This window comes from Oncorhynchus gorbuscha, linkage group LG09, assembly GCF_021184085.1.
Source record: "Oncorhynchus gorbuscha isolate QuinsamMale2020 ecotype Even-year linkage group LG09, OgorEven_v1.0, whole genome shotgun sequence".
NCBI lineage: Eukaryota > Metazoa > Chordata > Actinopteri > Salmoniformes > Salmonidae > Oncorhynchus > Oncorhynchus gorbuscha.
The window spans coordinates 67,662,947-67,674,508 of NC_060181.1; the positions used below are offsets into that span (position 1 = coordinate 67,662,947).

At 41.2% G+C, this 11,562-nt stretch overlaps 1 protein-coding gene across 1 annotated transcript; it reads left to right on the top strand.

The window, feature by feature from the left end:
- The first annotated feature begins 86 nt into the window (after positions 1–86).
- On the top strand, positions 87–11,201 carry LOC124043988 (very-long-chain (3R)-3-hydroxyacyl-CoA dehydratase 2-like). The gene is made up of 7 exons (XM_046363222.1): positions 87–584; positions 2,071–2,188; positions 3,064–3,082; positions 3,660–3,748; positions 4,349–4,470; positions 9,698–9,876; positions 10,266–11,201. The coding sequence occupies exons 1-7, from the start codon at positions 460–462 to the stop codon at positions 10,343–10,345; spliced, it is 732 nt and encodes a 243-aa protein (XP_046219178.1). The 5' UTR covers positions 87–459; the 3' UTR covers positions 10,346–11,201.
- Positions 11,202–11,562: the final 361 nt, after the last annotated feature.

The window sequence follows — 11,562 nt, forward strand, 5'->3', positions numbered from 1 at the left end:
GGTGGAAGAGGTACGTGAATATTCCATTGTTCCTTTCATCTTATTTCTTAGGCTTATAATAAAAATGGAATGGTTCGAAAAAACATTACGTACATTACCACACATAAAGAACAACATGCAGCAACAGTGGTACATATAGGACCATAACGATATTTATGATTTGTTGTAATTCGAAATATGGGCTATCCGATACGCACAGTATTTTGTTTGTTTTGTGCCAAAAACCCATACAAATCTACGGCATTAACAACTCAAAAGCAATCACTAAGCTAAAGTAAACTGTTTATGGTGATGTTTCGGTAGGGGGCGCGGGCTGCTGGTCCCGTAAAATATTGCGCAGGCCCAGTTTACGCCTTGCATTTCTTGATTTGGTGGACTGATTGGAAGAGTAGCTCTGCCTGATTGCTATTTTCTAAGCATCTGGCACACTAATCGGGCAGCGCCAAGTGGGGTTCAGTCATGTCAGCACCTGCTATGGGGACCACGAAGACGGCTCACAGTGATGTGGACCCGAAGAAAAAGAGGGGACCGGGTGCCCTGGCTACGGCGTATCTGGTTATATATAACGTGGTTATGACAGCTGGGTATGTACACAATTCTGATACTTTTTTTACTGGCCATTTTGCTCAATAATGCTTGTATTTTGGAAATAATGATAGGCAAATGATTAAATCATTCCCATGTGAACAACTCTGCTTCGCTGGCGACACGTTGTCGATAACTCGTTTCATTGTGCTGCCTTCAGCGACATTGCAGCGTATCATTTCAGTCAAACACAGAACTAATGTGTTGTTACTTTTTAACAGCCTCCATCGGAAATTTATCAATTGTCTGTCTTTGGTTACAGTTAGTTCTAGTGCGCGCCCACAAAACACCGCAATTAGCTAATGTTGCCTAGAGTTGCAACTGTAATCGCGTAAATAATCAGTCAAAAGTTTGGACAAACCTACTCATTCAAGGGTTTTCCTTTATTTTTTACTGTTTTCTACATTGCAGAATAATAGTGAAGACATTACAACTATGAAATAACATTGCAGAATAATAGTGAAGACATCACAACTATGAAATAACACATGGAATCATGTAGTAACCCAAAAAGTGTTAAACAAATTGAAATATATTGGCATTCTCTCAAGAGAATGGCAAGCGTGTGACGACAGCTTTGCACACTCTTGGAATGCCAAGTGTGTGCAAAGCTGTCATCAAGGCAAAATGTGGCTACTTTTGAAGAATCTCAAATATATTTTGATTTCTTTAACTTTATTGGTTACTACATTATCCCATATGTGTGATTTCATGGTTTTGATGTCTTCACTATTCTGCAATGTAGAAAATAGTAAACATAAAGAAAAACCCTTGAATGAGTTGGTTTGTCCAAACTTTTGACTGGTACTGTATGTAAATATATATAATTTTTAAAAGGATGCAATTATGTACAGTAATAGCTATTGTTCTTTATGCGTATCCGTTACACGTACTGCATGTAGTTTTGCAACCACCATTTGTTAGTTTTTATTTTTACTATAAATAGTTGTTTTGGCAAAAAAAGTTATGACAGTATTTCTGATTTCACTCAGCATTATGATTACAAGTTGTTGTGAAAGAAATTGCACAAGTGCAAAATGCTGGATGTGCTCCTGTCCTAACAAGTTCGGTGACGTTCCTGTCTGGTGAGGTGATATTTTCCATCTGTGATACTTGTTCTGTTTATTGAGTACCAGCTACAACGGCTACACCGTGCCTTTTCAGGGGCTATATAGCCTGCTCAGTTTCTATTACTAACTTTAGTAGATTAATATCTATCACGTTCAAAACCTGTCACTCCTACCAATCATGACTATTCAAGAATATGACTGTGCAGATGCCGCTTCCATCTATGTATTAGGCCTACGTTCTGTGTGGCTGGATTGTTTTGCTTTACCCTGTCCTCTAAGAGTAAACTGAGGCTATTATTTGATACCAGAAATGTATTTCCACCCAGAACTCCTTGGAAAATAGTTGCAGTTGTTACTGAGTAGACTATCCTGGCTAAATAACTGAAATAAACATGAAATGTGTGTGTTCTTCCAGCTGGCTGGTCATTGCTGTGGGCCTAGTGCGGGCCTACCTTGTCAGAGGCAGCTACCACGGCCTGTACTTCTCTATAGAGAAACCCCTGAAGTTTTTCCAGACCGGTGCACTCTTAGAGGTGAGTGGATGTAGGCCAAGTCTCTGTTGTAGGGCCTCAGGGTCAGACCTGGGTCATGTTCATTAGGTACACTAGTAAAATATTATGCAACAGAAAATGGAAATCTGTATACTTTTTCTTATTTGACAAGTTCAGGTAGAGACCCCTTAATGTCACTTCCTTACAAAATGGTTTCTCCCCACTGAACAAAATCTGGGCTTTTATTCAGAGCACTTAACAGGACAGCCCCTTATCGCTCTCTGTGTGTGGTGCATTTGGTAAGTCCCCTACTGTATAAATACAACTTAATGGCAGGAATGTTCAAGCACATAGCACTGATGTATTTTTAAATAGAAACTCCTCCACAATGACTGGCCTTGGCCTTCCCCCGCTCCCACCTCTGTGCTACTTACAGACAGCACAGAGGCCTAGCAGGGTGTTACTGTGATCCTCTCCAGCCACACTGTAACACAGAGGGAAGGGATTAGGTCTAGTGGAACCCAAGCTCAGTCTACATGTTGCTCTTATTCCAACTCCCTCATTCATAAAAACATCTTTAAACACGGGGCATTTCCAGTGATTATGTTTTGACTAGTGCACTGGCTTTTATCTAGTCCTTGACTAGTAAAATTAACTGTCTTGGTGTACATATCCACTATCATAGGATTGACAGACTACATCTTATTGCCATATTTAACCTTGATTCACTAAAGAGCAATATGAATCAGCTGTGAGATCAGAGTTTATAATTGCATACATTAAAAAAAAGTCAATTAGTCTCAAACTCATGTACTGACAATCTGTGTGGAGATACTTTATGCAATTAATTGTATTTACACTGACCATATGGTGTGACTGTATTTATGCTGAGTGTTTTTATTTTTATTTCTGTTCAGATATTGCACTGTGCAGTGGGTAAGTTGACGTTCCTCCCTCTTCTCATGGTCAAAGTTGTGTAGTCTCTACCGGTCATGTGGACATAAGCCCTACTGAGAGCCTTTGCCTCAGATAGAGATAGCCTTTCCAGGCTGCTAAGATAAGCCTGGACTGATGGTACTAATGTGATAACGAGCATGTCCCTGCTCCATTGTGTTCATTGCACTCCCGGTTCACAGTCCACTAATTATCTGGGATTTGAGGCTAACCCTTACCTTCATTATTGCAGCTGTCTGTCTCTGTCTGGACATGTGCTGCCCTCTAGACACTACACACATGTAGCCCACAGTTTAGTCAGTGTAATACAATGAATTTTGTAACTGGAATTGGTGTGCTATATTTTTTGCTATCTTATATCAGCTTTTATGTGCTGTTTACAAATTAATAGTCCAACACTTGACATACTTTTGCACAAATTTAAAATATGATGTCTTCTCCTTTCTTCTCATCATGTATTTTGCTCAGTATCACTGTTGTGAAGTGGTAAAGCTGTATTTTGAGGTGATAAAGTACATATTGTCTAATGTGATGATCATGCTGTGTTCTCCTGCTCCAGGGATCGTTCCATCCTCTGTGGTTCTAACAGGGTTCCAGGTGTTGTCTCGGGTCTTCCTCACCTGGGCTGTGACTCACAGCATCCGAGAGGTACATCTCTTCTTCATCTAATCATTCAGCCCCCCATTCACCAATTATGGAACTAGCCATTTATTTTCCAGATAAATGTAGTTTGTTTGATCTGTTGGAATATCAGGATGAATCGGCACTGTGAATTTGAAAGCTAAAATATTACGGAGTGAGACAGTAAGAAATATTCAAACGTTATAATATGTGGTCATGGTTTCAGGGGATCAATGCCCCTAGATGTTGTCTTCATCCCAAAGAAAGAGACTTGCTGATGCCTTAAGGTCTGTGAGCCTGAAATAGTGAACATGCTTGAAGCCAATAGGGTGAATAACACTAACATGTTTGTAAGGTCTGAAACGCTCTACTGCATATGTGTGTTTGAGTATTTGCAACTATGTTAATCTACAGAGACTGACTTTTGCTTTAAAATCTTGTGTTTACAATTCTCTCTCTCCCATGACATGCAGAGTTACAGCGTAGTATAGTTGGTGCAACAAACTGCACGGTTCTGCTATAACCCCTCGGTCTTCCAGTTGAATGAATCTACTACAAGCTATTGCATGCTAGCTTTGAATTGTCTGCCCAGTCTCACCCCTGTCTGTTTGTCCTGTCTGATCCCAGGTCCAGAGTGAAGACAGTGTCCTGCTCTTCGTATCGGCCTGGACCATTACAGAGATCATCCGCTACTCCTTCTACACCTTCAGTCTGCTCAACCACCTGCCCTACCTCATCAAATGGGCACGGTAAGAAAAGCTCCCGCTCCGCCTGTTGGCCAACTGAATGAGAGAGGCACTCACTTCACATTGGAAAGAAGTGCTGTAGAATTACTTTGTGTGTTAAATTCAAAAAGGGAGTTATAGCTACAGGACAGACACTTCAAAACCTTATTCCTTATGATTTATTATTTATTAATGTTATTTAATGTGTTTCTATGGGCCATACTTTTGACTGGTACTGTATATACAGTGGGGAAAAAAGTATTTAGTCAGCCACCAATTGTGCAAGTTCTCCCACTTAAAAAGATGAGAGAGGCCTGTAATTTTTATCGTAGGTACACTTCAACTATGACAGAAAAAATTAGGGAAAAAATCCAGAAAATCACATTGTAGGATATTTTAATGAATTTATTTGCAAATTATGGTGGAAAATAAGTATTTGGTCAAGAACAAAAGTTTATCTCAATACTTTGTTATATACCCTTTTTTGGCAATGTCAGAGGTCAAACATTTTCTGTAATTCTTCACAAGGTTTTCACACACTGTTGCTGGTATTTTGGCCCATTCCTCCATGCAGATCTTCTCTAGAGCAGTGATGTTTTGGGGCTGTTGGTGGGCAACACAGACTTTCAACTCCCTCCAAAGATTTTCTATGGGGTTGAGATCTGGAGACTGGCTAGGCCACTCCGGGACATTGAAATGCTTCTTACGAAGCCACTCCTTCGTTGCCCGGGCGGTGTGTTTGGGATCATTGTCATGCTGAAAGACCCAGCCACGTTTCATCTTCAATGCCCTTGCTGATGGTAGGCTTTGTTACTTTGGTCCCAGCTCTCTGCAGGTCATTCACTAGGTCCCCCCGTGTGGTTCTGGGATTTTTGCTCACCGTTCTTGTGATCATTTTGACCCCACGGGGTTAGATCTTGCATGGAGCCCCAGATCGAGGGAGATTATCAGTGGTCTTGTATGTCTTCTATTTCCTAATAATTGCTCCCACAGTTGATTTCTTCAAACCAAACTGCTTAACTATTGCAGATTCAGTCTTCCCAGCCTGGTGCAGGTCTACAATTTTGTTACTGGTGTCCTTTGACAGCTCTTTGGTCTTGGCCATAGTGGAGTTTGGAGTGTGACTGTTTGAGGTTGTGGACAGGTGTCTTTTATACTGATAACAAGTTCAAACAGGTGCCATTAATACAGGTAACGAGTGGAGGACAGAGGAGCCTCTTAAAGAATAAGTTACAGGTCTTTGAGAGCCAGACATCTTGCTTGTTTGTAGGTGACCAAATACTTATTTTCCACCATAATATGTAAATAAATTCATTAAAAATCCTACAATGTGATTTTTCTGGATTTTTTTTTCTCATTTTTTCTGTCATAGTTGAAGTGTACCTATGATGGAAATTACAGGCCTCTCTCATCTTTTTAAGTGGGAGAACTTGCAAAATTGGTGGCTGACTAAATACTTTTTTGCCCCACTGTACATGTGTATATACATATACGTGTGTGTGTGTGTGTGTGTGTGTGTGTGTGTGTGTGTGTGTGTGTGTGTGTACACTGCTCAAAAAATAAAGGGAACACTTAAACAACACAATGTAACTCCAAGTCAATCACACTTCTGTGAAATCAAACTGTTCACTTAGGAAGCAACACAGATTTACAATAAATTTCACATGCTGTTGTGCAAATGGAATAGACAACAGGTGGAAATTATAGGCAATTGGCAAGACACCCCCAATAAATGATTGGTTCTGCAGGTGGTGACCACAGACCACTTCTCAGTTCCTATGCTTCCTGGCTGACGTTTTGGTCACTTTTGAATGCTGGCGGTGCTTTCACTCTAGTGGTAGCATGAAACGGAGTCTACAACCCACACAAGTGGCTCAGGTAGTGCAGCTCATCCAGGATGGCACATCAATGTGAGCTGTGGCAAGAAGGTTTGCTGTGTCTGTCAGCGTAGTGTCCAGAGCATGGAGGCACTACCAGGAGACAGGCCAGTACATCAGGAGACGTGGAGGAGGCCGTAGGAGGGCAACAACCCAGCAGCAGGACCGCTACCTCCGCCTTTGTGCAAGTAGGCGCAGGACGTGCACTGCCAGAGCCCTGCAAAATGATCTCCAGCAGGCCACAAATGTGCATGAGTCTGCTCAAACGGTCAGAAATAGACTCCACGAGGGTGGTATGAGGGCCCGACATCCACAGGTGGGGGTTGTGCTTACAGCCCAACACCGTGCAGGACGTTTGGCATTTGCCAGAGAACACCAAGATTGGCAAATTCGCCACTGGCGCCCTGTGCTCTTCACAGATGAAAGCAGGTTCACACTGAGCACATGTGACAGACGTGACAGAGTCTGGAGACGCCGTGGAGAACGTTCTGCTGCCTGCAACATCCTCCAGCATGATCGGTTTGGCGGTGGGTCAGTCATGGTGTGGGGTGGCATTTCTTTGGGGGGCCGCACAGCCCTCCATGTGCTCGCCAGAGGTAGCCTGACTGCCATTAGGTACCGAGATGAGATCCTCAGACCCCTTGTGAGACCATATGCTGGTGCGGTTGGCCCTGGGTTCCTCCTAATGCAAGACAATGCTAGACCTCATGTGGCTGGAGTGTGTCACCAGTTCCTGCAAGAGGAAGGCATTGATGCTATGGACTGGCCTGCCCGTTCCCCAGACCTGAATCCAATTGAGCACATCTGGGACATCATGTCTTGCTTCAGTCCAGGTCTGGGTGGAGATCCCTCAGGAGAACATCCACCACCTCATCAGGAGCATGCCCAGGCGTTGTAGGGAGGTCATACAGGCACGTGGAGGCCACACACACTACTGAGCCTCATTTTGACTTGTTTTAAGGACATTACATCAAAGTTGGATCAGCCTGTAGTTTTTCCACTTTAATTTTGAGTGTGACTCCAAATCCAGACCCATGGGTTGATAAGTTTGATTTCCATTGATCATTTTTGCGTGATTTTTGTTGTCAGCAAATTCAACTATGTAAAGAAAAAAGTATTTAATAAGAATATTTCTAGATAGATCTAGGATGTGTTATTTTAGTGTTCCCTTAATTTTTATGAGCAGTGTGTGTAATATATATATATATATTTTTTTTTTTTTGGGGGGGGGGCACCTATTTAACCCCATTTTTAAAAAATTGTGTCATGGTCTGACGAACACAGCTGTAGCTCTATCACCTTCCACAGCAGGATGCGGAAGGCTGACATTTTACCTGTACAATTTTATGTAATGCTCACCTGATTATTTAATGTGTGGGTTTAAATACTGTACACAGCCGTCTTTATTCACTGTCAATGTGTCAGGGTTTTCCTGTGGTGAAGTAGAGGAGGACCAAAACACAGCGTGGTTATATTGACTCATGTTTAATAAAAACGGATAAACATGAACACTACAAAACAATAAACGTGGAAAACCAAAAAAGGCCCTATCTGGTGCAAAACACAGAGACCGTAACAATCACCCATAAAACCCAACACAAAACAGGCTACCTAAATATGGTTCCCAATCAGAGACACTGACTAACACCTGCCTCTGATTGAGAACCATATCAGGCCAAACATAGAAATAGACAAACCAGACATACAACAGAATGCCCACCCAGCTCATGTCCTGACCAACACTAAAACAAGGAAAACACAAACGAACGATGGACAGAACGTAACACAATGTATGAGACCTACCGCCATGTCGATTGGTATTAACGATGGGGAAGTTCTTTGATGCTTTACACTAGAGTCTCTGTCATTCCGAGACGGTGGAAGTAGGGGTGTGAGCATCGTGACAGAATGTGACTCTGAGCAGTTAAGAAACACGTGGAAACGGCCTATCTTTTCTGCAACATAAAACTCACAGCACATAAAATATGCATCTAATACGAACTGAAATATTATCAGGAACGTGTTGGATTGTTTCATATCCTTATAACCGGTCAAACTGATGTCATTTGGAAATCTTCCACTGAAAATCTTTTAGCTGTTTCAGATTATTGCATTTTCTCCCCGGTCCCTAAATGTCCTCCGTGAGATAAGCAGACATAAGAGAGAGAACTTTGTTGATTTCAATTAGATTATTGATGCGTTTATTCTATCGATTTAAGGCATTGTTGTGGTGAGTGAGGCTTTATTTAGTCTTTTAGGGCCCCTCCAGATTATTCACCTTTTAGTTTTAACCATAAACTGGCACACCTGATTCAATTAGTCTTGACAAATTATCAAGGCTTTGACCCATCAAATCAGGTGTGCCAGTTTAGGGTTAAAACAAAAATGTGAAACGTCTGGGTGGGCCCCGAGGAGAGGTTTGGGTAACCCTGTTCCAGGGCAACATGTAATGACAGAGTTGCCTTCTAATTATTATAGGCCTAGACAAGTTGACAAACAAATGTCTTCCAAACGTCAGAAATGATAAGATATCTAGTAAAGAAAATGTTTTTAATCCCTTTAAAAAAATCGTTATGCCATTTCTGCTGTCATTATATAGTGCCTTCAGGAAGTAGTCATACTGACATATTCTACATTTTGTTGTGTTACAGCCTGAACTTTCCAAGAACATGTTTTCACTTTGTCATTATGGGGTATTGTGGGTGAAAAATATATATTTCATACATTTTGCATTCAAGCTGTAACACAAAAAAATGTGGAATACATCAAGGGGTATGAATACTTTCTGAAGGCACTGTATATGTTCATAACAGAGTTATACGGGGATGTATATACAGAAACCTGGGCGTGTACGACACTCCATCCATAATGTGTTTTCTCGGTCTCAACCATGGCAACAAAGGCCTACTCATTGGGGAGGACCTTTTGTTGCCTGGTAGCAAATGATGATGATTCTTCTAATGTCAGCCAATGTTGTGGTGCTTCACTCTTTTCACCTTCAGTTGACTTTATAAAGACAGTTTGTGGTACATGACAGGTAGAGGAGCTGCAAGATATAGACAAAATATTAAATATATATATTTTTAATGAATATTGTGAAAGCAATCTGAGAAAACAAGAGTCTGAACTTGGGCATGACAACAAATGAACACGTCTGGGAGGAGTAGTTTTCTATCAGAACATGCTTCCCCAGTCCCTATTAGAATATGCAGTTGCACAAACAACATGCGGCACAAGATCTGGGCCACCACCACTGTCACCATGAATTGAAAGTCAGCAGAATTAATTTGCTACAGTAGTGATATTGCAGCCTCTTTCAATCTGGATATTGTACATGTCCATATTGAAATGTACTCCTTCCATCCGATCTCCAGGTACACATTCTTCCTAGTGCTGTATCCTATGGGAGTGACAGGTGAGCTGCTGACCATCTATGCAGCCCTGCCCTATGTGCAGAAGACAGGTCTCTACTCTGTCACTCTACCTAACAAGTACAACTTCTCCTTCGACTACTACACCTTCCTCATCCTCACTATGGTCTCCTACATTCCACGTAAGTCTCTCTTTCTGTCTCTCGCCACATTGCATCTCCCCTTCATTCTCGCTACAATACATCACTGATTTACTATTTCAGTAGTACACCAGTGAGGTGTTGGATTGAGTATGTAGGGGAGATTCATTTCATGAATTACAAAAAGCAAACATCTAGACAAGCGAGCACCAAGTGTGAAGTAATGCATTACAATTCACTGTAAGATGCTTTGCGCTGTGAATTCTAATGCTCTACCTTGCACTTAGTGCTTGCTTGTCTAGATGTGGGCTTTTTAAATGTTGTGAAAACTCATAAATATGTTTTAAGGTGTCTGTACTTAATTCTGCATATGATTCTATGGTTACTTGTTTTTTTTATCTGACTATGTTGTCCTCCCGGTGTTTCCCCAGTGTTTCCCCAGCTATACTTCCACATGATGCGTCAGAGAAAGAAAGTCCTGGCCCACGTGGAAGAGTACAAAACAGAGTAAACACAGCAAACACACAGCAGACTGATCACATCATGCCATGGGGAGGAGGCTTGGCAGACTGATCACATCATGCCATGGGGAGGAGTCTTGGCAGACTGATCACGTCATGCCACGGGGAGGAGTGGAAAAAGACGAGAACCTTAAAAAAAATTTAAAAACATGCCTGACCAATTAAATATGTCTGCTTGTTGAAATACCAAGAAACTCGACTCTTTTTCAGATCAAGAAAATAACATGGGGAATGGGGATGATTGATCTAACAATGGTTCTTGCTAATCAGTTGGTTCGGTTTAGGGCTGTTGCCTGGCTATTAAGATGCTCTTGTCATTTACAATATACCAACTGATTTTTGTTTTCTTTGTAAATAAATGCAGTTACCATGTTATCAAGATGCTACTTACTCAAAAACTGTTTTGTAAATGTGATGATGATCCAATTCTGTTGCACTGGCCCCTTTGAGAGGCAGCAGAATGCTGTGCTGTTGCCTGTGACTCTGGTCATAATGTGCTGAATGCACTGATACAATCAATGCCCTCTTCTCTCATAGTTCAGTAGAAGACAAACACTAGAACCCCCCCCCTCCCCCTCCATTCTATCACTGGTTGCATCCCAAATGGAAGCCTATTCCCTATATAGTACTATTTAGGGAATAGTGTCATTTGGGATGCTACCATGCTTTGTGCTCTAATGAATAGTTGTCCTTTGTTAGGATGGATGGAGGGTTCCATATTTGTCTGACTCAACGAAGGACTATGCCTGTTTAAGTAATTTATTTCTGCGACTAGATTTTTCACCTGCAGACCTTCTGATCACATTCCATTTGGTGTAATAAAGCTTTTCTTTATTCTGTGCTTTACATAGTTTTGTTTTCCAATACTTATTTTCAAATGCTCAACTAACTGCAGTAATTCAGTGCTTATTGTCATAAAATAGCTTTTTGCTTTTATGTTTTGGATTTTTTGCGTTGACAATATTTGTTAATAATTTGGACCATTTAGGTTTCTTTCGAATCATATGTTGATTGTGGGTTGGGTATTGATTTGTAAATCTTTGTTTGAAGTAGGCCTCCATGACCTAGAGTGGATAGTATGTCGATAAGCCAACCAGTTTTACAGTTACTTTGCTTTCTTGTGTATATTTTCTGAGGGAACTAATTTATTTACTCAAGCTTTAAACTTAAGGTGGTTCTCAAATTGTCATGGTGTGATGTTGGACCA

Bases quoted from the DNA above. Each gene is read 5' to 3' on its own strand.
- LOC124043988 (XM_046363222.1), top strand. From the start codon at position 460: ATGTCAGCACCTGCTATGGGGACCACGAAGACGGCTCACAGTGATGTG. The intron at 585-2,070 runs GTATGTACACAA...GTGTTCTTCCAG, and splicing joins AACGTGGTTATGACAGCTGG to CTGGCTGGTCATTGCTGTGG. The intron at 4,471-9,697 runs GTAAGAAAAGCT...TCCGATCTCCAG, and splicing joins TACCTCATCAAATGGGCACG to GTACACATTCTTCCTAGTGC.